The sequence below is a fragment of the Neovison vison genome, chromosome 12, assembly GCF_020171115.1.
Source record: "Neovison vison isolate M4711 chromosome 12, ASM_NN_V1, whole genome shotgun sequence".
In the NCBI taxonomy this organism is placed as follows: domain Eukaryota; kingdom Metazoa; phylum Chordata; class Mammalia; order Carnivora; family Mustelidae; genus Neogale; species Neogale vison.
The window spans coordinates 76,658,156-76,685,686 of NC_058102.1; the positions used below are offsets into that span (position 1 = coordinate 76,658,156).

General features: G+C 34.3%; 1 protein-coding gene across 1 annotated transcript in view; it reads left to right on the forward strand.

The window, feature by feature from the left end:
* Positions 1–5,610: 5,610 nt before the first annotated feature.
* Positions 5,611–27,531, forward strand: part of C12H12orf40 (chromosome 12 C12orf40 homolog) — a 50,670-nt gene continuing 28,749 nt past the window's right edge. The window contains 8 exon segments of the mRNA XM_044227307.1: positions 5,611–5,731; positions 8,548–8,680; positions 9,140–9,173; positions 10,505–10,693; positions 13,502–13,617; positions 24,823–25,352; positions 25,575–25,644; positions 26,914–26,974. Of these exon segments, the coding sequence (XP_044083242.1) occupies positions 5,626–5,731; positions 8,548–8,680; positions 9,140–9,173; positions 10,505–10,693; positions 13,502–13,617; positions 24,823–25,352; positions 25,575–25,644; positions 26,914–26,974 (1,239 nt within the window). The 5' untranslated portion in view covers positions 5,611–5,625.

A 27,531-nucleotide genomic window follows, 5' to 3' on the forward strand; every position in this document is an offset into this window, starting at 1 on the left:
GGGCAGAGGGACAGAGGAAGAAGGAAAAGCAGGCTCGATGAGGGACTTGATCCTAGTACCCTGAGATCATGAACTGAAGGGAAACACTAAATTGAGCCACCCAGATGCCCCTTGAGTCCTTAATTGACTTTTAAAAATTTTTTGATTATGTATTTAGTTTTTAAAAGATTTATTTATTTGTCAGAGAGAGAGAAAGAGAGCGTGCGCGCGCATGAGCAGGTTGCAGGGGAGAGGTAGAGGCAGAGGGAGAAGCAGGCCCCCCACTGAACAAGGAGCCTGATGTGGAACTTGATCCCAGGACGCTGGGATCACGACCTGAGCTGAAAGCAGATGCTTAACCAACTGAGCCACCCAGGCATCCCCTTAACTGACTTTTTTTAGACACATAGTGATGGGTCTTAGGTATACAAAGAATTTGGTGAGAGCCATAAGTGTGTCATTGATAATGGAAAATCAACCTAGAATAAAAGCATCTCGTATTTACATATATAAAGACTGTATTTAGACTTTGACTTGTCCCTAATTCTGCTGATCTTTATAATGTGGGAACTGCTCATAGAATTGATATTTCTTCTTATTATCTGTTTATAAACTGAAATGCTTAATGTTACTGGCTCTGTCATACTTCTTACATTTGAACTTTGAAAAGTCACTTTGCTTCTTATGTAAGTTTTTTGTAAATTTTAAAATGTTGGAGAATAAACTAATCTCTAAGATCCTCTCACCCTTGAAATTTAAGATATCGATGAAATGTAATTTATTTCCTTTTTCTTTTCTGAAGTTTGAATGCCAGCAGTACACTTATGATGTTGCATAGAACAGAATAGATTGGGTTCTTTGTTCAGTAAGCTCAAAATGGTCAATTAGGACATAGCTATTCGGAAATAAGTTAAAGAACAAGTTCAGTAAGTGGCAAGTCTGAGGGTGTTCAGTAACTTATACATGTAGTTTATGAAAATTTGGAAAAATTTTATTTGGAAAATTGAACAGCTTTGTGTATTCACAGTTGACATACTTGGAAAGCAGTGTAATGCATTGGTTAAATACTTTAAAATTAGAATTCTTGGATTTGAATCTCCATTTTACACTTCTCAGTGGTGTGACTGTGGGCAAGTTACTTAACCTCTCTTAGTTTCTTATGGATAAAAGTAGATCTTTAAAAAAATTTTTTTTAAATTTTTAAATTTATTATTATTATTTTTTATAAACATATAATGTATTTATATCCCCAGGGGTACAGGTCTGTGACTTTCCAGGTTTACACACTTCACAGCACCCACCATAGCACATACCCTCCCCAATGTCCATACCCCACTAACTCCCCTCCCCCCAGCAACCCTCAGTTTGTTTTGTGAGATTAAGGGTCATTTATGGTTTGTCTCCCTCCCGATCTTATCTTGTTTCATTTATTCTTCTCCAACCCCCCTAACCCCCCATGTTGCATCTCCACTTCCTCATATCAGGGAGATCATGTGATAGTTGTCTTTCTCTGATTGACTTCTTTCACTAAGCATGATACCCTCTAGTTCCATCCACATCGTCGCAAATGGCAAGATTTCATTTCTTTTGATGGCTGCATAGTATTCCATTGTGTGAATATACCATATCTTCTTTTGGATAAAAGTAGATCTTAATCTTATTTAGTTGCTGAAAAGATTAAATGAACTTATACATATAAAGTATCCAAAGCATTTAGGGTGGTGTAAGGTATATAATAGTTGTTATTAGCAGTTTTTATTTTCATGTTGTTATATAAATCTCATAGAGCTAAGATTTTATTATTTATAATTCTTGCACAAATCTTGAATTTGAGACCATAGTTTCATGTATATCCAAAAGCTATATTGTACAGATCTTTTTAAACAGTCATGAATGTTTTATAGCATTCCATAATTACTAATAGAGCAAATATTTTATAACTGTTAAGTACTGTGCTATCATTGGAATATAATGCAGCATTTAACATAAATTAGGTATAAGGCATGTCCATAGTAACTAGCTACTTTTTTAAAGAAGTTAGGAGATTTCAAGTACACATAGCTGGTACATTAATATAACTGAAGTCGCTTTAATAATAAACTTAAAATTTCCTTAGATCCAAATAGATTTTAATTTTTTCTCTATTTTCTTTCGGTTTTAGTAGAATATTGAAATGTAAGGTAAAGCAAGAAAATAGCAGTTTGACCAAGAATATTGCTGTCAGATGAGAGTGTTTCGGGGATACATCTTTTCCAATGCATTGCTTTTTCTTTGCTTATGTTGATTTTATATTATAATCCAAGTTTATTCTGTGCTTTATTATTCTTTGTAGGTCTAGAGTCTTTTTTTTTAAGTCTTTTTTACTATTTCTTAGATTTCTAAGAAAATTTTTGTGAAACAGTATATACTATAACATTTTCATAGTTTATTTTCAGAAAATAATATAATTCTTACTATACTTATAGATTTTAATTTCAAGTCATCAGTTTAGCTAAAATGGCAGTCATTGCAGAAACTTACATCTTTTGTCTTGCTTCCTTTTTCAGTACCAGGGTTCTGATCAAGCAGGAAAGGAGAAAGCAAAAGGTAAAAAAAATATATTTTTATTTATATTAGCTTTATAAGAATAGTGGTCTTTTGAAGAGTTTTTCAAAAGGCTAATAAATGCACCTAAGTAACTGGAAGACCATCCAGTCTTCTCTGTTCTTGTAGATAGCTTGATTAGCCAACCGTTTTCTCAGGCAGAGACTTTTAAAGGTCATTGTTGATTCTTGTTGTCATTCTAGTTCCAAAATATATCCCAGTCTTTTAAGGGAAGTCTGATCACTTCTCACTACCTGTGCTATGAGTACCCTGATTCAAATCCTCATTTATTGCCTAGAGTATCATGATGGCCTTATAACCTACCTTCTACTTAAAAAAATTTTTTTCTTACATCGATTTTATTATGCAAAGTTGAACATGCATATATCTTACAACCAAGCAATATATATTCAAGAGAAATTTTTCCACATGTATATTTTGAGACATGTACAAGCTTGTTTGGATCAGTGTTGTTAAGTAGCAAAAAAGAAAGAAGGCAAGAGAGGAAGAAGAGGGGCAGGGGTGTGGGGAGGGAAGGGGACCACCCAAATGTCTATTAGTAGTAGAATGGTTAAATTGTGGCATACTCAAGTAATGATATAGCAGTGAAAATGTGTCAAACACATGTAATTAATGTAGATGAATCCCAAAAATATAGTATTGAACAAATAAAGCAACTCACAGATTATATGAGAAGTAAGATTCCATTTATAAAAAGTTTTAAAACAGAAAAAAATATGTTCAAAGCTCATAAAATTTAAAGAAAAACAAGGAAGTGATTATTATAAAAGTAGGATAGTTATTAATTTAGTGAAATGATGTCTCATTATAAATTCAACTCATATTTTCTTGATTACTAATGAGATTATCTGACATTTTCATCCATGTTTCTCCTCTTTTGTGAAGTACTTTTCCAAGTATTTTTTCCATTTTTAATTTGTGTTGTCTTTTTTAATTGTATTTATATATTTAGAATTCTTGGGTTTTATTTGTACTCTGTAGCTTTTATTTTTATTTTCTTAATGTTATTTTAGGGAATGTTCTTAATTTTAATGTAATCAAATTTATCAGTGTTTTTCTGCTTTATATTTTTTCCTTTGTAGTGTGTTCTTCACACAGCGGTTAACATGGTCTTTTAAGAGCACAAATCAGAATTTTCATTCCCCTGCTTAAAAGTTTCAGTTGTTTTTTATTGCTTTTAGAATAATATCTGACTTAACCATAGCCTAGAAGGACCTGAAGGATCTACACCTTGCCTACTTCTCTGACTTTCTTACTCCTTGCTCTGTTCATTTTATTTTAGCTACACTGGCAGTCTCTCTGCCATTCTTCTTCTCTTTGTCTGGAATATTCTTCCTCAAGATATTTGCATGTCTGCCTTGTCAGCATTTAGGTTTCAACTGAAGTGTCTCCTCTTAGATTGGCTTTCTCTGATCACAGCATCTAAGTAACTCCACACCCTCCACTTACTTTCTTTCCAGGACCATTTTTTTTTAATCTTCCTTTTCATAATCTGGTATTTTCTTATAAATTTGTTTTGTCTGTTTCCCTTCATTAACATATATTTATCAGAAGAGGGATTTTATTACTTTTGTTAATTTTGTATCTCCTTTGCCTAGAATTGTGTCAAGCAATAACACAGGTATTCAATAAATAAACTATAATCTGTTCCCAGATTTTTTTTTAGTAGTCTTAACTCTGGATCATTCTTGTGAATATTTATAAGAAAGGGAAAGACATGCTATGGCCCTTCCCTAAAGTGTTGATCTCTAGTTATGTCACTTTCCTATTCTTTGAAAATGTCATACCTTCCCTTGAATGTGTCATGTCTCCCTTAAGCCACTCTTCCCCAACCCTATTTTTAATCTCTTCACACTCATTAGATGACCTTATCTTATATTTCAGAGGAAATAGAAGCTATCAGATGAGAATTATCTCCTATATCTACTACTAGTTCTGTAACCTGTCTTACGTCTTCACTGATTTTCTCTTTCCCTTCACTGATTTTCTCTTTCCCTTCTGTGATTGTGGAGGTAGTTTCCTTTAGACAAAGGAAGGTCTCTTTATTTGCAGTCTGGATTCCATCATTCTTAAAGACTTCACTGCATCAATTATTTCTTCTCTTTCTTGTATCCTCAATGAGTCACTGTCAGCTGGAGGCTTTCCACTGATATTCAGACATATTCAGTTTCCCCCTATTAAAACAACTAAAGCCCTCTCTGGATCCTTTCCCTTTCTTGCTCTGCCCCTTCACTGTTATCTCTCATTCACTTCTCAGTCCACTCAACAGTACAGCTCTTGCTAATGGCAAAGTAGCAGTCATGGAAGGATAGTAAAGGAAATTAAATTAACTCAGGCTAGAGATTAGTTTCACATAGCTGCTTTTTCTTGTCCTCTTCTCATTTTAGTTAACTTTTACTGATACTCAACTGTGCATATCTTTAAGGCTTTTTATATCTGTAAGATAGCACACCAGGTAGAAAAACAAGTTTTTACCTTGTCAGATTTATCAAACTTTTAAAAAGCTTTACATTTCAGGGACGCCTGGGTGGCTCAGTTGGTTGGACCACTGCTTTCGGCTCAGGTCATGATCCCGGAGTCCCGAGATTGAGTCCCGCATCAGGCTCCCAGCTCCACGGGGAGTCTGCTTCTCTCTCTGACCTTCTCCTCACTCATGCTCTCTCTCACTGTCTCTCTCTCAAATAAATAAATAAAATCTTAAAAAAAAAAAGCACTTTACATTTCAGATCATTTTTAATCTTTTGATATCTAGTAATGCCTTTATAAAGTTCTATTTTAAAGGCAGTATATTTACCAAAAAGATTTTAAGAGGCTGTGGAATTAAGAGTCTTTAGGCAAACTATATCATTATGATTGATTTTAATTTATAAGTAAGCATATAAAGGGTGTCAGAAATATAAAAATATCAAATAAGTTAATTGTTAAATAGCATTATTGTTTTTTAATTTTTTTATAATTCTGCATAAAACCATATGGTTGTTGTAATAACTTCTTTTTTAATTATTTTAGGAATATTTTGAAAAGAAAAGATTAAAATCAAAAATGAAATTACTGGGGGTTTCATCGCCTGTCAAAAATTCCACTCTCAGTTTAGATCTCCTTAACCTATATATGGTAAATCACATATCTTGCCAGAAGAAAACACCTGGTAAGTCTTTCCGTTAGCATTTTGTTTTGACTCTAATGTGATAATAACATTCAGTTTTCTAATAAAATTATAATTTTAGAACTCAAAGGATATGGAAAATAAAATAATTTTAAAACTTGGTTGCCTTCTTTAAACAGTTACTTTTTTTAAAAAGTACCTTTGTTACTTTTTGCTTAAAATCTTTTTTTTTTTTTGCTTAATATATTTGTGTTTTTAAGTTGTGTGTTATATAAAATTAATTTTATAAGGTATGGTCAAAGTTACTATGTTGCATTCATTTTAGTTACTACATTATTCTGTGTAGGCAGAATAGTTAACCAAAGTTTAGGTAAAAGAGCAGGGAATAAATGTCTTTACTATTTTAAAGTATTTAGAGAATTTGTTTGAAAATGATTTTTGCCTCAGTGATTATTTTCCTGTATCACAACTTGAATAATTTCTTAGGCATTCTTGGAATGTTGACTATAGTAGTCTAATACTTCAAAAATAAAGTTCATTTTTGACTGTACTTTGAGCCTTCAAGTGAATAGAAAGTTTAGTCAGAGTTTTTTTTTTTTCTCAAGGGAACTTGTGTCTGATATTTAATTTTTAAAATAAGTACTAAAGTGAGAGGTTAAGAAATTAGACAGTTCTGAAAGGAGGGATAGAAATTGATCATAAGTACTGTTAGTATCTCCTCTTTTCCTTTCTCTGCCATTTTTATTCCTTAATGCAGATGGCCTTTACATAAGCAAATTTAGTTATAGTTTAGATGTAAATATGTTATATAAGGATTTTAAGAATATAAGTTTTGTTGTAGGGCACCTGGGTGGCTCAGTGGGTTAAGCTGCTGCCTTCGGCTCAGGTCATGATCTCAGGGTCTGGGATTGAGTCCCTGCTCAGCAGGGAGCCTGCTTCCTCCTCTCTCTCTCTCTGCCTGCCTCTCTGCCTACTTGTGATCTCTCTCTGTCAAATAAATAAATAAAATCTTTAAAAAAAAAAGTTTTGTTGTAAATCTGTTTGATGTATTTATCTTCTTTTTCTTCACTTACATAATGCAATGTTAGCCACAGTCATGACGTTTTACCTGAAATCCTCATATTTTATTTATCAGAGCTAAAGTTTGACCTGTTACACTGAGAAGAATCTAAACAAATATGCCTTGCTGTTTCCTCCAGTTGGCTACACTTAGTTTAACACTCCTTTTTGTTTGATCACATTTTCTCACTACTTTCCATTCTCCATCGAATCTAGCATAAAAATGCTCAGGTTTAACCACTTCTTTGCGTCTCCATTTCCTTATAAAGGTTTTCATTTAAAATTGATCTGCCTTTTGTTATAGAGTCCCTAGCTGAGAATTAGAAAGGTAGAGGAAAAAGATATTTTATCTTCCCTACAGAAGCATAAGTTTATTAGTAGATGGTATTAGGAGGTGGGACCTATAGGAGGTGGTCATGATGGTGGACCCCTCATGAGTAGAATTAGTGCTTTTATAAAGAGACCCCAGAGAGCTCTCTTTGCTCCTTTCACTGTGTGAGGACATAGGGAGAAGACAGCTCTCTATAAGCCAGGACTCAGTCTCTCACCAGACCCTGAATCTGAGAGCACTTTGATCTTGGACACTGCCTGGCTTACAGACAGAAATAAATTTCTGTTCATAAGTATGCAGTCTAAGGTATTGTGTTAGAGCAGCCTGAATGGACTAAGACACTTAGCTAAAAGGAAGGGCAGTGGTGCAGCTGGGCCTCAGAGACTGCTTGAATTGGGGACTTGAATACCACCAAAATTTTTTTCTCACTTTAGATATTAACTTTATTCTCTCAGATTGTATTTTTCATTCAGACTTGAAATGTGACCTTAAAATACTAATATTGCTTATCTCTCCTGTTTTGCCACAAGGGAAACACTGAAAGTTGTTTCTTTGGTTCTGAGTTCTTTTTACTGGAAGCATTTTACCCAGCCCTTCTGGTGCCAGTTCCTAGCATTGGAATAATTATTTATAACCACAGAGATATGATCCTATTATTGATTCACCTTGAGCCAGATGACTGCTCTTAAGTCAATTATTTTTTCTAGTGACACAGTTTTATCAGAAGATAGGAAGTTCTCTATTAGAACCGTATAGTTGAAGCACTTTGGTGGCTCAGGCTGGTTAAGCATCCAACTCTTGGTTTTGGCTCAGATCATGATCTTGGGATCATGGGATCAAGCTGTACCTGGGGCTCTGTGGTCATCTCAAAGTCTGCTTCAGATTTTCTCTCCCTCTCCCTCCTGCTCTCTCTCAAATAAATACCTTTTAAAAAAGCGTGCGCACGCACACACACACACACACACACCCCACCCCTATGTAGTTGGTATTTGTGAAAAAGCATTACCAAAAGAAAAGGAGAGTAGTTAAAAAGTACTGAGCAGACCAAATAGTGATATCTTGTATAAGGAGAGAAAAGGCTTCTCTTTTCATAAAGTTTGAAAATCTAGTGAGAGAGAGAGAGAGAATTAATCAGGTATAATAAACCATGGTAAGTGCTGTAATAGAGAACATACCTAGTGCTGTGGGCATGTATAACATAGCATCTGGTATAGTCTGGGGATCAAGGAAATCTTAGAGGAAGAAAAAAAATAGAACTGAATGAGTATAGCACCTTTCATGAGGACTATGTAAGCTAATGAAAAAGAGATGATTTGAATGATTTGTGATAGTTTTTAGTACTGTAATGACTTTAGTACTGTAACGTAGTTTTAGGAAGTTTCTAAGATATACACTTATTTAATGAACATGTATCAAACATTGCTTTTAAAGATTTTATTATTTTTAATTGTAAATTTTTTCATTATAGAAACTGTGAGAAAACCAATACATGTGAATATGCATAGAGACATAAAAATGCCTCTAAGAAAGCATAATTTGGAACTTCCAATGTCACCTCACTGTATACCATCTAACCTCTGCATTGATGATATAAACAACAGGTAGGTTTTATCAAGATTGTATATTATTTAGGTATTTAAACAGGTCATCTTCAGTACTGTTTTATTCATTAGAAAATGTACAAAGGACTTTTCTTCTAGCTCTTGTTTTTGTTTGGCTGTTAACAGTATTATTAAACTATTAAGACCTTTATCAGATGAGCTAATGTCCATAGTAAATGTTTTTATGCATAGTTTGGCTTTCCTTATCCTCACTGTGTTTCTCTAGTAATAATTCAATTTTAATAAATACAACTCTAAATAAATGAAACTCTAAATGAAACTCTAAACTCTAAATAAACTTTAAATAAAACTCTAAATAAATGATTTAGAGTTTTGTATGTTTTTGTGTATTTCTGTAGAACAGTATGAGTTTTAAATATATACATGAAAAAATAGTCAAATTTATTGCCATATTTTTTTAACCTTATAATTTTCTTTTCATTTTTATATACTGTTAAGACTAGACAGCAAGAAAGAATTTGCCCCAGTTCAGGTGAGACTTAAAAAAAATTTTTTAAGTTACTTTAATGATTGTGGCATGCTACTAAATGATAGAAATTTTTTGAATATCAGGGGAAAATATTCTTTAAAATTTTTTTTATAGTCTTTATTTTTAAAGGTTTTAATGTATGGAACTTATACCTTAAGTATATTTTAACTGTTTGCTTATGAGAAACACTTTGGAGTTCTGGTAATGTAGATTAGGTCTATGTGTACATAACTTTTGATACTGATGAGCTGCAAAAGTTAATTTGTTTGGGGATTCCTGCTTTGGGTTCATCTGATCATTGATAAATTCATCTCTTCTGGCATAGTGATCGTTTATTTTATATTAAATTATGATTTTCTTTTTTTTTTTTTTAAGATTTTATTAATTTATTTGTCAGAGACAGAGGGAGAGAGAGGGAGCGAGCACAGGCAGACAGAGAGGCCGGCAGAGGCAGAGGGAGAAGCAGGCTTCCTGCTGAGCAAGGAGCCCGATGTGGGACTCGATCCCAGGACCCTGGGATCATGACCTGAGCCGAAGGCAGCTGCTTAACCAACTGAGCCACCCAGGCATCCCTAAATTGTGATTTTCAACAATTATACTGATCCCAAGATTATTTTTCTTTCAGTGTACTGCAGATAATCTTTTTAGTAAATAAAATTTTAATAAATTAGAAAATATGTAGATTGTGATAAAACCATAAAATTTTAAGATCCAATGATATTATATATATATATATATTTAAAGATTTATTTATTTTAGAGAGAGAAAGAGAGAGAGCATGCACAGGGGGTTGGGTGGGACAGAGGGAGAGGAAAACTTAAGCAGACTCTCTGTTGAGTGTGGAGCCCAATACGGGGCTCAGTCTCACAACACTGAGATCATGACCTGAGCTGAAACCAAGAGGCAGATGCTTAACTGACTGTGCCACCCAAGTGCCTCAGGTCCAGTGCTACATTATTAATTATACTTTCTTTGCTTTGAATTGCCAAAATTAAACTGTATCAGAGAATGATAATGATACTAAAATCTCTTGGAAATCTTTTTAGCTGAATTGTGGGTCAGTGAAGCTCAGATTTCTCATCATTTGGAGACATGGTGTGAAGGTTAGAGATTGAGGGGACCATAAATGAAAAGGCAGGTGGAAAGGAGCTCTTCAGTATAAGTTTAGTTGATAACCTCTCTTGACTTAATAAGTCCTGTGAATTACTCATGACTTGCTTTTCCTTGGAACGTTTTCTGCAATCTGTGACCTTTTTTCACTCCTATTTTTACTTTCCTTTACTCAATTTTATATATTTTATCAGATTAAATGGTTGTATCTTCTTTCTCTATAGTTGGCATAAGTTATGAACTCATATAGAATGTTTAAACTGCAGCTCAACAGAATAGAAAATTGTATTTTTGCTCCATCATCTTTTTTGGCAGAATTATCTTCTAATAGGAATATTACAAAACAAAATTTCATTCTCAGAATAGCACCTAGTCCTCAGAAAGTTGCATGTGGGAAAAAGCAGAATGAGCAGGTACATTTGAATCACTAGTCTTAGCATTTTATATCATTGTATTTTTATGATATGCTCTTTTTTTTCTGGTCTTGTGGACTTAAAAAATATTAGTTGTGAATTGCTGTAAATAGAGCCAAATTAGGATATCAGCTAAATATAATAATTCCTCTTTGGTCAAAATTTAATTGTCTCCTTTGTAGAAGATAATGAATCCAAAAACTGGAATCTTCTTTAAAAATCTTTGAAATCATCATCTTTTTTATCTCTGTCAAATAAATAAATAAAATATTTAAAAAATAAAATAAGATAAAATGACTGATAGTGAAATTGAAAATATTTTAGTGTGTTTATATAATAGTTGATAATTGTAATCACAGTAAATAACTAGTTGGTGATGTCATGGTGGCTAGATAGTCATGATATGGAAAGGGCCCTGTGAATTGCAGTGTATAATCTCAGTGATGTCGTAGTAGTCTGTTAAAAAAATGAGTTGTGATGGTTTGGTTCTTTTTAGGATTTGACAGATGACAACTGGTTATATGCACTTGAATTAAAACTATACAAATGTGTTGATATAGATAGAGATGTGTAGTGCTAAAATGTTGTTTAGGGGGGCGCCTGGGTGGCTCAGTGGGTTAAGCCGCTGCCTTCGGCTCAGGTCATGATCTCAGGGTCCCGGGATCGAGTCCCACATTGGGCTCTCTGCTCAGTGGGGAGCCTGCTTCCTCCTCTCTCTCTCTGCCTGCCTCTCTGCCTACTTGTGATCTCTGTCTGTCAAATAAATAAATAAAATCTTAAAAAAAAAATGTTGTTTAGTCACTGTATTGTCTAAAGTTAGAAATCTAAAAACATCCAGATTTTAAAATTCTGAACTATATCTGCCATAAACTATAAAAAGTAGTCATTTTATTAGACTATATAGAGTTTAAAAAATAAATAATAAGTTATGATTATTTTGCTAATATATAATGGTAGTGGGGGAAATGGTTATTATATAAATTTGATGTCTTGTTAATGGGAATATTTAGTTTTGAATTTATCCCATTTTAGCATGCATTGGTTTTATGCCGTATTTATATATTTGTCATTTATTAATGAATTTATAATTTATAAATTTAAAATTTTATTAGTTACCATTACATGTGATACATTGTATATTGTGATATTAATGATATGATTTGGTTTTATGGAAGTATTAAAGTATGTTTTCTCTTTTCCAGAAGAGAAAGTATTATATTCCAGTGCTATATGTTAGCCTTATTAATTTAAGGACCCATTAACTTTGGAATGATGCAATGAAAAACATTTATTCAGTTTGCATTTTACAAGACTAAAATTTGCATTGTAGGTAGTTTATAGGATAGAGAATGTAACTCTCTGTAATCTCTACTTAAATAATCTACTTTTAGGCTGCAGGTTAGTGACTATCTTCAGAGGGGTAAATAATATTTATATTTTTTAAAGATTATATTTATTTTGTTAGAGAGCACGAGCGAGCACAAGCTGGGGGAGCATTAGGCTGAGGGAGAAGCAGGCTCCCTGCTAAGCAGGGAGCCCAATGCGGGACTGGATCCCAGTACTCCGGGATCATGACCTGAGCCAAACACATAACCAACTGAGCCACAGAGGAGTCCCAATAATGTTATACGTAATACACAGAAGAGAAAATTAAAAAGAGAGGCTAATGTTCCTGTCCAAGGTATAGTGGCAAATTGTTAAGTTTTAGAAAAGTGTTTAATTGCTTATTTGGAGAGATTTCAAGAAAAGTAAGAATTAAAATGAAACTATAAAATACAAAAGAAAATGTGTTGAAACAACAGGTTAAAAGAAAAAGTGGGCTGGGGCTCACTGATCACTAGAGAAATAGTGTTGAGCTTACATAAAGTATTCTTTCCTTTTTTGGTTTGTCTGTATGTCTCTCACTTCATAGGATGACTTCAGCTCTGTGCCTCGGTCGTTGTTCCTGAGGTTGAGATAGGAGATGCATTACCAAGACTTTATTTTTAGCTCTCCCTGACTTTGGACTCCCCCTTTTATTTCCTAAGACTCTCAGTATCTCTTTTTGTCTTCTTTTTATCCAACTTTGTCTCAAAGATTGTTTTTGGACTTCTCATTTCTGTGCTTCATGGCTAATAAATATAATATGCTATAGATGTAAATTATTATTGCTGGATAGATTAGTGTCAGGTCAATATAATATCTTTATGTGGTAAAGATTAACAAATGGATTACCTCATCTCTTTTCTACAAGTCTCCATATGTTCACCATTTTGCACTCAGTGGTATTGATATTTAGAAAGATTAAAGGAGCATTCTAAAATTATTCAGTAAATGGAGAAAATGGAGATAAATACAGCTGTTTTTTCGGGAAAAATAATTTTCTTTCAGAAAATTTGCTTGAGATTCTGGTGTCCTATATATATATGCATATATATGTCTAATTTAGAATATATTTAGAATATATTCATTAATTATAATCAATATATTTAAATATATTTATTAATTATAATATTTTAATTTTGTTTAATTATATTTGTAATATATTAATTATAATTAATAATATTTATATTTTTAACCTCTGAGGAAATGGTTAGCTCATCATCGTATCAATTGTTATATTGACAATCATTTAAATACTGGTATTACTTTCACTGTTAGCACAATGTTTTTTTTTTCATTACGGACACAGTTTCTTTCTTTCAAACTAGATAATTCTTTTTTTTTGCATATAGGTGTCCACTTAGATGACATTTTATGGTAAGTAATTTAAATTGTATACATGTGTGTACCTTTACCATTCTGACAGGTTCTTCTTTCTCTTTTCAGCTCAGTAAAGTTAATTATTCTAATTCCTTGGTTTCCAAATTAAGTGAAAATCAAGATGCTCTTAGTCCACCACATAAAATAGCACAATTTGGGTCATTATTCAAAAGATTAAACAGGTAAGCAAAGATTTTTGAAGATTTTTTTTATTCGTTTATTTATTAATGAGAGAGAGAGTGGGAGTGGCAGGCAGAGGGAGAAGTAGGCTCTCTGCTGAGCAAGGAGCTTTTTCTTTTTAAATTTTTAATTTTTTAAATTTCTTTTCAGTGTGCCAAAATTTATTGTTCATGCACCACACCCAGTGTTCCATGCAATATGTGCCCTCCATAATACCCACCACCAGGCTCACCCAACTCCCCCCCCCACCCCTTCAAAACCCTCAGATTGTTTTTCAGAGTCCATAGTCTCTCATGGTTCATCTCCCCCTCCAATTTCCCTCAACTCCCTTCTCCTCTCCATCTCCCCATGTCCTCCATGTTATTTCTTATGCTCCACAAATAAGTGAAACAATATGATAATTGACTCTCTCTGCTTGACTTATTTCACTCAGCATAATCTCTTCCAGTCCCGTCCATGTTGATACAAAAGTTGGGTATTCATCCTTTCTGATGGAGGCATAATACTCCATAGTCTATATGGACCACATCTTCCTTATCCATTCATCCATTGAAGGGCACCTTGGTTCTTTCCACAGTTTGGCGACCGTGGCCATTGCTGCTATGAACATTGGGGTACAAATGGCCCTTCTTTTCACGACATCTGTGTCTTTGGGGTAAATACCCAGTAGTGCAATTGCAGTGTTATAGGGAAGCTCTATTTTTAATTTCTTAAGGAATCTCCACACTGTTCTTCAAAGTGGCTGCACCAACTTGCATTCCCACCAACAGTGTAAGAGGGTTCCCCTTTCTCCACATCCTCTCCAATACACGTTGTTTCCTGTCTTGTTAAATTTGGCCGTTCTAACTGGTGTAAGGTGGTATCTCACTGTGGTTTTGATTTGAATCTCCCTGATGGCTAGTGATGATGAACATTTTTTCATGTCTGATAGCCATTTGTATGTCTTCATTGGAGAAGTGTCTGTTCATGTCTTCTGCCCATTTTTTAACATGATCATCTGTTTTGTGTGTGTTGAGTTTGAGGAGATCTTTATAGCTCCTGGATATCAGCCTTTTTTCTGTACTGTCATTTGCAAATATCTTCTCCCATTCCATGGGAGCAAGGAGCTTGATGCAGGTCTCCATTGGAGGACCCCGGGATCATGACCTGAGCTGAAGGCAGATGCTTCACTTACTGAGCCACTTAGGTGTCCCAAGCAAAGATTTTTGAAGGAAATAAAGAAGCTGAGCAGGGAGCCATATGTGGGACTCCAAGATCATGACCTGAGCCAAAGGCTGTTGCTTTACCATCTGAGCCACACAGGTGCCCCTAGACAAATATTTTTTAGAAATGTAGACAAACTTAAGTAATACTTCTAGAAAACAAATATTAGAAGTTAAATGTAGTATTTAATTAAAATAGTTTTAAATAATTATTTTCTAGTGCACATATCTACTTTTCATTTATTTAAACATATTATTTTTTCTTATTTATGGTAGTTGGTAAGTGACCACTTTTATTTTCTAGTTGTATATAAATCCTGGTTCATGGTTTTAAAATCCATTAAACTTGTAAAACCAGTTTGAATTACTCCTAGTAGTCATGGTGAGAAACCTTGACTGTGTAATCCTATCCCAGTCTTCCTCTGTTTCAGTATATGTCACTACTATTCACTCGCATTCTTCCTCATTTTAGTAAATGACGCTACTATTCACAAAGCAACTGGCATCAAAATAGAAGTCCTTGATTTGCTTATTTTCCTTCAACTCCCACTATCCATTTCACCAACAAAGTTTTGACAATTCTGTATTCTAATAAGCTTTAAATTTACCTACTCACATTTTCACCTCTATAGGTTCCATCCCAGTCTAAGCCACTACTGCCTCTTGCCTGGAGAATTGTAACATTTCAATTTGTTTTCTCTTTTCCTTTTCTGTTTTCATATTTTTTTAAACAGTTCTATTAATGTGTAATCAACATGGAACAAACTGAATTTATCTAAAATGTGTGCTTTGATAAGTTTTGACCTGTGTCAGATATAATGAAAATATTCACCATCACCAGTAGTTTCTTTGGTTATCTTTGTAATATCTTCCTCTGGCCATTTCACAACTTTTATTCTTATCCCAAGCATCTGCTTATCTGCTTTCTGTCACTGTTGATTAGTCTATTTTCTAGAGTCTTATGTAAGTGACATATAATTATGTTCCCTGCAGAAATGGGGAGTCACAACTCAAAATATACAGACTTCCAGTTATAAGACAAATAAATTTTGGGGATCTGGTATACAACATAGTGACTATAATTAATAATACTACATTACATACTTGAAGTTTGTTAATATAGTATCTCTTAAGTAGACTTACCACATATACTTGTAAAGGTTATGTGAAGTGATGAATATGCTAGTTAGCTTGATTGTAATCACTTCACAAATTACACTTATATGAAATCATCATGTTGAACACCTTAAATATATACAATTTATTTGTATTTATTTGTATTTATTTTTATTTATTAATGAGAGAGTGAGAGAGGGAGTGGCAGGCAGAGGGAGAAGTAGGCTCTCTGCTGAGCAAGGAGTTTTTTCTTTTCAGTTTTATCTCAGTAAAGCTGATTGAGGGGAGGTGGGGGTGGGGAAGTGGGGAGAGGTGGAGAGGATAATTTCAAACATACTGGAAGGTTTTCTCACACTCCTCCAAGTCTATAGCTCCCAACAGTAATCACCATTCTGACCCCTGTCACTATATATTAATTAATTCTGTCTTGGAACTTCATTTAAATAGAATTATATAGTGATCTTCTTTTGGTATGGAGATTCATCCATGCTGTTGCTTGCTATTCCATGGATTAGTACTTAATTCTTTTTCGTTTCTGTATGTTATTCCACTGTATATTATATAATATTTTATTTTTTTAATGTATAGTAGACATACAGTATTTTATTAGTTGCAGGTGTACATATAGTATTCTATTCTTAGTGGACATCTGGGATAGTTCAAATTTGGGACTATTTTGAATGAAGCTCTTGTGACATTCAAAAATAATTAATAGGAGAAATACTTCGTGCTCATGGATTGGAAGAATCACTAATTTTAAGATGGAAATTTCCCCCAAATTTCTGCCATTCCCTAGCTCCTGGCAGTTCTCACCTTGCTTCTTGGAATGTCACCTTTTAGAGTCCACATACAGGTGAGGTCATATGGTACTCATCTTTGTATGTCAGACTTAGTTCACTTAGCATAATGTTATCCATGTTCATCCATATATTCACAAATGGCATGATTTCCCTCTTTTTTTATGGCTGAATAATATTCCATTGTAATTAATTTTCTTTAACTTCTCTTAATGTAATGTTATTGTGCTTTCAGTAAATAAGCCTTGTGCTTCTTTGGCTGAATTTTTTCCTACTTATTTTATTCTCTTTATGCTGGTGTGAATGGTATTTATTATTAATTTCATTTTTGGATTGTTCATTGCTAAAATACAGGAATATAATTAATTTTTTACATTAATCTTATCTCCTGTGACTTGGTGATCTCATTATGAGTTCTAGTGGTTTTATGGATTCTTTCTTTCTTTCTTTCTTTCTTTCTTTATTTTACCATACTGGATTATGTTGTCCATAAATATAAGTATTTTTACCTCTCTTTTTTCAGTCAGGATGCCTTTTACTTCTTTTTCTTGACTACTGCAGTAACTAGAACCTCTGGCACAGTGTTGCATAGCAAGCAGGCAGGCAAGAATGGGCATGCTTGCATTGTCCTTAGTCTTAAAGAAAAAGTGTTTCACTATTATGTTAGCCATAGGTTTTTTGTAGTTGTCCTTTTTCAGGTTTAGGAAATTCCCTCCTATTCCTAGTTCTTTTAAAGTTTGTATCATGGATTTTGTCAAACATTCTTTATGTGTCTCTTGAGATTATCATGTAGTTTTCTCCACCTTTATTCTATTAATACATTGTATATTACTTTATTTTCAAATATTAAACCACTTTGGGTTCCTGGGATAAAAGCTGCTTGGTCATGTATATAATCCTCTTCATATATTGTAGGATTTAGTTTGTTACTATTTTTTTGGTGATTTTTATGTCTCTATTCATGAAAATTGGTGTGAATATATATATATTTTTGTTGTTAGTGTCTTTGGTGCCAAAGTAATACTAACCTTATAGAATAAGCTGGCAATTGTGTCCTCCTCCATTTAATGGAAGAATTAGTGGAGAATTGGTGTGATTTTTTCTTTAAGTGTTTTTGCATCTGAGCTTTTCTTCCTGTGAAGACTTTTAACTACTAATTGTTATAATGTCTGGCCACATTTTCTAGCTTCTTGAGTCAGTTGTAGTAATGTATGTTTTTCTAGGAATTTATCCATTTCATCTAAGTTGTGTGATTGTTAGTATAAACTTGTTTATGGTATTTCCTTGAAAACCTTTTAATTTCTGTAAAGTCACTGTTGATGTCCCTGCTGAGCAGGGAGCCTGATGCAGTACTCCATCTCCACATTCTGGGATCATGAGCCAGAGGCAGATAGAGGACTGAGCCACCCAGGCATCCCTGATGTCCCTTCTTTAATTCTAGATCTGTGTCTTTCTCTTTTTTTTCTTGATCAGTATAGCTAAAGATTTGCTAATTTTATTGATATTTTTAAAGAACTAAGTTTTTTTTTGTTTTTTTTTTTTTTTTTAAAGAACTAAGTTTTGTATTTCATCACTTTTCTCTGTTTTTCTGTTTTCCATTCCATTGATTTCTGCCTTCAAGTTTATAATTTCCTTTTTCTGCTTGCTTTGGGTTTAGTTGCCCCCCCCCTTTTGGGGGTAGATTCTTAAAGTGTAACTTTAACTTACTTGATATTTTCTTTTTGTTTAGTATAGGCATTTAAGACTATAAATTTCCTTCCACCAATGCTTAGAGGCCAGCCAGTGATTACTTGAAGGTTGTGTTTAAACATCTTGAGCCAATAAGGCTTCTTCCTATGTGCAGGACTTCACATTCAGCCAGGGATGAGTATAGATACTTGAGGTCCTCTCCTGAGTGTGTATACAGAACTTATACATGTGGGCAGCCTTTCAGACCACTGAGGTTTCTTGCAGTTTATTCGAGGTCATTATGCCTGTTTGTTCCCTGGATCTCTCTGTGAAATTTCTGGATGTTTTTTTGCTTGCTCCAAATATTACAGCTCCAGTTAGTTGCAGTGTTGGGCTTTCCTGATGGTTTGCCACCAAGGTAATGATTATTTTTGACAAATTCCTGGGCATGGGGCTCCCTTGTCTTTTAGACTACTGAACCTTGGTAGTACCAGCCATGGAGTAGGGGTGGAAGGAAGGTAGCTAAAATTCCAGACTCCCACTGTTCCTGATAATAAGGTTTAGTAGTTTTTCTTGAAGTACTGCTTTTCAGTTTTTTTGCATGCCATTGTTACTCTCCAGATTCTGAAATGATTGTTTTTGCAAGTGTTATCTGGTACTGTCATTACTTTTTGAGGGGGGGGGCAGGATTTATTTGCCAGACTTTCACATGTCATTCCAGAAGTCCACCCCACACTGATTCATTTTTAAATGTTAAATGAGCCTTGTATTCTGGAGATAAACCCCACTTGGTTACAATGTGCTATCCTTGTTATGAATTCCTTGGTTTGATGTGCTAAAATTTTGTTAGGAATTTTTGCATTAATCTTTATGAGGGATATTATTTTCTATGTTTCTTTTGATATCTTCATCTGGTTTGCTATTAGCCTAATGTCCATATCATAGAGTGAGTTGGGAGTATTCCTTCCTGTGTAATTTTCTGAAAGAGTTAATGTAGAATTGGTACCATTTCTTTCTTAAATGTCTGATAGAGTTCATCAGTGAAGCCACTTGGTATGGAGTCTTTCGGTAGGAAGTTTTTTTTTTTGTTTTGTGTTACTATAATTTCCAAAAGAGATACAGGGTAGTCAGATTATTATTATTATTATTATTATTATTATTATTATTATTATTTTTAGTGAGCTTTGGTAGTTTGTCATACAAAGAGTGCATCTATTTTATCTATGTTGTAGAATTTTGACTTAAAGTTATCCATAATATTCTCTTACTATGTATTTAAAATTTTTAACGCTTATAGTGATGTCATTCTCTCATTACTAATATGAGTTGTGTCTTCTTCCTTCTTTTTCCTGGTCATTTTTTTTTTTTTTAAAGATTTTGTTTATTTATTTGACAGAGATCAAAAGTAGGCAGAGAGGCAGGCAGAGAGAGAGGAGGAAGCAGGCTCTCTACTGAGCAGAGAGCCCGATTCGGGGCTCGATCCCAGGACCCTGAGATCCATGACCTGAGCCGAAGGCAGAGGCTTAACCCACTGAGCCACCCAGGCGCCCCTCCTGGTCATTTTTTTTAAATTTAAAACTGATTGGCCTATAACATTATACTAGTTTCAGGTATAAATTATAATTAAATCTTTGTATATGTTGTAAAATGATCACAATAAATTTAGTTACCATTTGTCACCATACAAAGTTATAATTTTTTTTGTAATGAGAATATTTAAGATTTATTCTTAGTAACTTTCAAGTATACAGTGCAATATTACTGACTATAATCACCATTCTGTACATTCCCACAACTTATTTTATAATTGGAATTTTTTTTTTAACTTCTTGACCCACTTGACCCACACCCCAACTTAGCTCCCCTCTGGCAAACACCAGCTTATCTTTTGTATTCATGAATTTTGTTTTGTTTGCTTGTTTTATTTTTTAGATTCTCTATATAGGTAAACTACATGGTATTTTTCTTGCCCTGTGTGTCTTGTTTCACTTAGCATAATACCTTCAAGCTCCATCCATTTTGTCACAAATGGCAAGATTTCATTCTCTTTATTTTTAAACCCTCTTTTTTTTTTTTTAAATGTATTCATTGGAGACAGAGACAGAGCATGATCAGGGGAGAGAGGCAGAGGGAGAGGGAGAAGTATACTTTTTGCTGAGCTGGGAACCAGATGCAGGGCTTGGTCCCAGGACCTGGAGATCGTGACCTGAGCCAAAAGGCAGACACTTAACCTTTTGAGCCACATAGACACCCCCTTTTTTTAACTTTCTTAATCAACATTTATGAGCAAAATAAGAAATAGAAGAAACCATGAGTGATTCCCTGGAGTTTGTCCTGAGGCTAAATATCTTTTTTTTTTTTTTTGATTTATTTAAAGCTAGTTAGCCAACATATAGTACATCATTAGTTTTTGATGTAGTGTTTAGTGATCATTAGTTGTGTGTAACACCCAGTGCTCATCAGATCGCATGCCCTCCTTAATGCCCGTCACCTAGTTACACTTTCATTCCAATCCCCTCCCTTCCGCAACCCTCAGTTTGTTTCCCAGAGTTAAAAGTCTCATGGTTTGTCTCCCTCTTTGATTTCTTCCCATTCAGTTTTCCCTCCCTTCCCATATGGTCCTCTGTGCTATTCCTTACATTCCACAGATGAGTGAAACCATATGATAATTGTTTTTCTCTGATTGACTTATAATTTTTATTTTTTTAAGATTTTATTTATTTATTTGACAGAGAGAGCGAGAGAGCACAAGCAGGGAGGACAGTGGGGAGGGAGATAGAGAGAAGCAGACTCCCCACTGAGCAGGGAGCCCAATGTGGGGCTCGATCCCAGTACCCTGGGATCCTGACCCGAGCCAAAGATGCCCAACCATCTGAGCCACCCAGGAGTTCCTGACTGACTTATTTTACTTAGCATAATCTCCTCAGTTCCTTCCATGTCAATGCAAACGGTAGTTATTCATCCTTTCTGATAGCTGAGTAATACTCCATTGTATAAACGAACCACATCTTTATCCATTCATCTGTTGAAGGACATCTTGGCGTGGACACCGTGGACATTGCTGCTGTGAACAATGGGGTGCATATGCCCCTTCTATTTTACTACATCTGTAGGAAAAATGAGTAGTGCAATTGCTCAGTTGTAGGGTAGCTCTATTTTTTAACACTTTTTTTTTTTAAAGCCCGGGTAGCTCTATTTTTAATGTCCTAAGGAACCTCCATACTGTTTTCCAGACTGGCTACACAGTTTGCCTTCTCACCACCATTTTTGGTGGTCTTGATTTTGTGTAGATCTAGAATTTCATCTGGTGATGTTTTCCTTTAATTCTGAAGACTTCAACATTTCTTCTAGTATGGGTCTGCCAGTGATTAATTTTTTTTCTCTTTTGTATACTTGTCTGTGTTATACTATTTTTGAAAGATGTCTTTTGACTTGCATTGTTTCTAACTAGAAATTTGCTGTCATTTTTATCTTAATATCTGTATATACAATATATAGTTTTTCTGTTTTTAAGATTTTTCTATCAAGGATTCTCTGTCATGTACTTTCTACCATGGATTTTTATCCATTGATTAGAATGTTCATTTTCCTTGCATTTCCTGTGTTTAGGCTGTGCTGAGCTTCTTAAATCTGTGGACTCACTGTTTTTATCAAATTTGGAAACAGATCAGCCATTAATTTTTAAAATATTTTTTCTGATTTCTTTTTTCTCTTTGGGGACTCAGATTACATTAACTTAGTCCAATTGAAGCTGTGTCCTAGTTTATTGATGCTTTGTTTATATATTTTCAGTATTTTTTCTCTGTTTCACCTTATGTAGATTATATTGCTTTACCTCTAGAATCAGTAGTTGTATCTTCTTTGATGTCTCATCTACTTATAAATCTGTTCAGTATACTTTTCATCTCTGTAAGCTTGATTTAACTTTTATTTATATCTCCCATGCATTTATTTTAACATGCTCAGTCTTTCCTGTATCTTCTTGAGTACAGGCACAATAACTTTTTTGATGTCTTTGTCTACAAATACTAGCATTTTGTCATTTCTTGGTCTGTTTCTAATTGATTTTTCTTCTCATTATGGGTTGTACTTTCTGCTTCTTTGTATTGCTGGTAATTTTATTTGGATTCTGTAAATTCTGAATTTCATGTTTTTGGCTGTCCGGAGATGTTTGTATCCCTATAAACTATCCTAAGCTTTGTTCTGGATACAGTTTAGTTATTTGGAAATACTATGGTTTTACTGAGGTTTGCTTTACATTTTGTTAGGCAGGACCACATATGCCTTTAGCCTATACTTAATTTTGCCCTCTGCTGAGGCAATACCCTTCTGAATACTCTGTGATTCCTTTTGATTTATGAGGTTTTTCCACTAAGGTTGATGCAAACACAAAATTTTCCCATCTGTATGTGAGTTCCTGGACTTAATCCATCTTATCCTGTTAGATACTTTATTCTCCTCCCCGCCTCCAGCCTTGGGTATTATTTCTTCATATGCATGTGCTGATCAATGCTTAGCTGAAGATTTGAGAACTCTCCCTATATCTCCAGAATGCTCTCTCCTTGAAGCACTCTCCTAAGGATACTCTGCCCTGTGAACTCTATCCTCTGTATTCTTTTAGAACCCCCAGCTCTGTTTTCTCAACAAAGGGAATCTGTGAGCTCTGACTGGGATTTCCGTTTATATTCTATGGCTTGTATACCTTCTGTAGGCAGTAAGCTGGGAGCAGTCATGAGGTTCACCTCAATTGCTTTCTTTCTCAAGAATCATTATCCTTTTCTACTTAATGGTCCATATATGAAAACTTTTTTTTTAAGATTTTATTTATTTATTTGACAGACAGAGATCACAAGAAGGCAGAGTCAGGCAGAGAGAGGGGAGGAAGCAGGCTCCCTGCGGAGCAGAGAGCCCGATGTGGGCTCGATGCCAGGACCCTGGGATCATGACCTGAGCCAAAGGCAGAGGCTTTAACCCACTGAGCCACCCAGGTGCCCCCATATATGAAAACTTTTATCTCATATATTTTGTCTAGTCTTTTTAATTACACCAGTCAGGAGGGTAAGTCTAGTTCCTCTTGCTTCATTTTGGCCAGTTGGAAGTTTGAAGCTTATATTCACCTGGCAGTCAAACTAATATTTTTCAAGGCAAAAAGCAAGTCAGTTTTACTTTTGTATTTAGAACCTTTCAGTGTTTCTTACTGTTCTTTTAAAAAATGAAGCTCTATTGATATGACCAAGTAATTCCACTACTGGGTGTTCAAGAAAATTAAAACACTAATTCAGGGACACCTGGTTGGCTCAGTTGGTTAAGCGGCTGCCTTTGGCTCAGGTCATGATCCCAGCGTCCTGGGATCGAGTCCCACATTGGGCTTCTTGCTTGGCAGGGAGCCTGCTTCTCCCTTTGCCTCTGCCTGCAACTCTGTCTGCCTGTGCTTGCTCTCACTTTTCTCTCTATGACAAATAAATAAATAAAATCTTAAAAAACAAACAAACAAACAAACAAAAAACACTAATTCCAAAAATGTATGCACTCCTTTGTTTATTGCAGCATTATTTATAATGGCATAATTATGGCATCAACCCAAGTGTCCATCCATAGTGGATAAAGGACACACACACACACACACACACAGTGGAATATTACTCAGCCATAAAAAATAAAAACACATGACCAAAGAAAAAAGAGACAAAAAACCAGACACTTAAATTTAGAAAAAAAACTGGTGGTTACCAGAGGGGAAGTGGGTGGGGAGAGTCAGTAAAATAGGTAAAGGGGATTAAGAGTACACTTACCATGTTAAGCACTGAGTAATGTATAGAATTATTGCATCATTATATTGTATACCTGAAATTAATGTAGCACTGTATATTAATTATACTAGAATTAGAAATACTAAGTTCTGTGTAATTTGGGGCCATTTCCTTCACTGATTCTATTCTATCTTTTTTTTTTTAAGATTTAATTTATTTGTGAGAATGATAAGATAGCACAAGCTGGGAGGGGCAGAGGGAGAAGCGGACTTCCCACTGAGCAGGGTAGTCACAGTATTTAAATATCTTTATATGGTTAAATGAAGCAGAAGTATACATAGTAATTGTTCAGGTTATTCACTAGATCTTACTATAGATGATAAGACAAACTACGGGGGTTTTTTTTGTTAATATAACAGTAAATTGAACCTATGCTAAATTTCATTTTGAAATACTGAATTAAGTGTAGATTATTTTATACTCACTAACGTACTAGAATAGTACATTAGACAAATTTTGACACAAAGCAAATTGTGTATTTAAATTAAAAAAAATTAAAACATAGTGTAGGTAAGTATTAGTAGTTACTCAGTATGTTCTCTAAGAATTTAGTTGTTTTGAAATGAAAATGCTATATATTTTTCTTGCTAAATATATTTTTATTTATCTCAAAGTCCAGACAATAGGAATTTCCTTACTGGAAGACCTGTTGGGGTTATGGATGAAGAATGTGGAAGCATGAATGAACGAAGACAGTCAGAATTCCTTACTGAAAAACAATCAGTACAACATAATTGGGGAGAAAATAGAAGAGAGGTTTCAAATTTTCTTGCAGGTGTGAACCAGCCAACAGCCAGCCTTAAATCAGAGAATTGTAACTCTTTTACTCATGAAAATGTCATCAATTTATTAAACATAGATCAACAGAGGATAAAGAATACGTTTGACAAGTGTGGTGATGATAGTATGGGAGATATTTGTGCAATCACAAGTTATAATAAAAATGATTCAACTGATAGATACATTAGAAGTATTTTTTCAGATCCAGAGTTGACTGTTAGTAATTCTACTTTTAATAAAACAAGTTGTCCAGAAAAGTGTCAGCCAAACAAGAGGTATCAAGAAGAGTACCATAATAATGAAAGAAATACTCTTAGTGCATCTTTTGAAAACAATTGTTATGCACCCAGCTCTGAAAAAAAAGGTGAGTGTTATACATAGAAAACATAATCTATTGGGATTTTTGTTTTCAGTGTGTGTGTGTGTGTGTGTTTGTGTAAACATAGGAAATTAAAAATAGAATGACATTCTTTTATAAGACTTTTTGGATCAGTAATGTTCTTCTATGTAGTTTGTAAGCTTCAAATTAAAAAACAAGTAGTCTCTGTTAAGGTTTTGAATTCAATGCATACTTTTATTTTTAAAGGAAAATGTAAATGTGATTACCAAGAGAAGACACCACAGAAGGGAAGTCAGAAATACCCAGTGAATCATATGTAAGTTTTTAGGTAAATCTGGGAACTACAAATCAGGATCAAGGATGGTGCATGTTGAATGTTTGAATTGAAGAAAAGTCAGTAGACATATTGCTTTCTGGGATTGGATAGACTAGCCTCAGGGAAGGCTCCTCAGCTGTCAGAATCTTGGTAATATCAACTCATTTGAGAGGATGGTGCTCATATTTGCTATTGAAAAAATATCTGGAATCTTAGAATTAATTAAGTTTGAGAAAACTCACTTATGTGTTCAAGAAACTTATATACTCACCAGAATGTAGTTTATTAATTTACAGTGAGGAAGAGTCGAGTCACGTCACATAGGAATGCTTACTTGCATGGTAAGCATATTTTCTAACTTTTGGTTCAGCTCTCCTTGGGAAGGTTGATTGGTTAGTATAGAATCAGAACAAGAGAGTGATAGAATTCAACGTTAATGGCATAAGCATATTAACATTTTATGGGACTGTTATTTATAGGGAATTAAACAAAATTTCTGGTTTCAGAATAGCCCAAACTTTCTTGGTAATAATTGTGATTTAGTCACATCTTGGTAACTGAAAATCATGAACTAGAATATATATATTTTTTTAAATATTTTATTTATTTATTTGACAGAGAGAGATCTCAAGTAGGCAGAGAAGCAGGCAGAGAGAGAGAGGAGGAAGCAGGCTCCCTGCTGAGCAGAGAGCCCGATGCGGGACTCGATCCCAGGACCCTGAGATCATGACCTGAGCTGAAGGCAGCGGCTTAACCCACTGAGCCACCCAGGCGCCCCTAGAATATATTTTTATACTTTCTTAAGGAAGTATTTAAAATTCCTATTTATAAAAAGAGCGTATAGTTGCTATTTTTATGGGATTGACACAACAAATTATTTAAAATGTAGAGTCACACCGTATTTAATAAAATCAATAAATTAGCTGCTTTCTTGTCAAATCCCCAAATATTCAGAAACTTGTGAATGAAAAACAGCATGGTAGGCCTTGAATTTTAAAATGTTCTTTATGAAACTGATTTAGAGCATAATTCCCAAGTCTGGCTGCAGGTCTACATCACTTGAGGGGGGTGACTTTTTAAAATTAAAAATGCCACATTTGATCCACACGTAATAAATAAGCTCTTTAGGTTGGAGCTTATGAATTGTTTTTCAAAAAAACTTCTCTTATAATTCTGACCTGAAGCCAACTTTGGAAACCATAATTTAGAGTAATAATTTTCAATAGGAAATAAGGCACACTTTAAAAGCATCTTATTTATGATCCTTAGGCGTAATATGTCTTTGGAAGAATTGTGTTCTAAGCAGTCATGGGACTTTGGATTTGGTGAGGTAAAGTACATCTTCCATTATCTTTCCAGTTAAGTCAGTTGTTGTTATGTCATATTTTATTATTGGCAGTTTACTTTGTTTTAAAGCTAGTTTTTATCAAAAAATTTCCTGAGATTAATACTTTTTTTATTCTGGGGAAATTCTAGCTTGGATTTCGAAATAAAATTAACACCTTTGCGAACCTATAATATGCTTTAAGACAAACCAATCCAGATTTAAAAATTTTTTTAAATTTTTTTATTAACATATAATGTATTATTTACCTCCAGGGGTACAGATTTGTGAATCACCAGGTTTATACACAGTACTCACCATAGCACATACCTTCCCCAATGTCCATAACCCCACCACCCTCTCTGTACCCTTTTGCCCCTGGCAACTCTCAGTTTGTTTTATGAGTCAATCTAGATATTTTAAAAATTCTTTTTGTAAATCCTATAAAATTTCTTCCAAGATGAAAGCATTTAGGTTTCAGTGTGCTATGGTCAACATTGTTGTATGTTTAAGAATACTGAAAGAGCTATAAACATTGGTTATGTAAGTTGTAACTGCTGCTC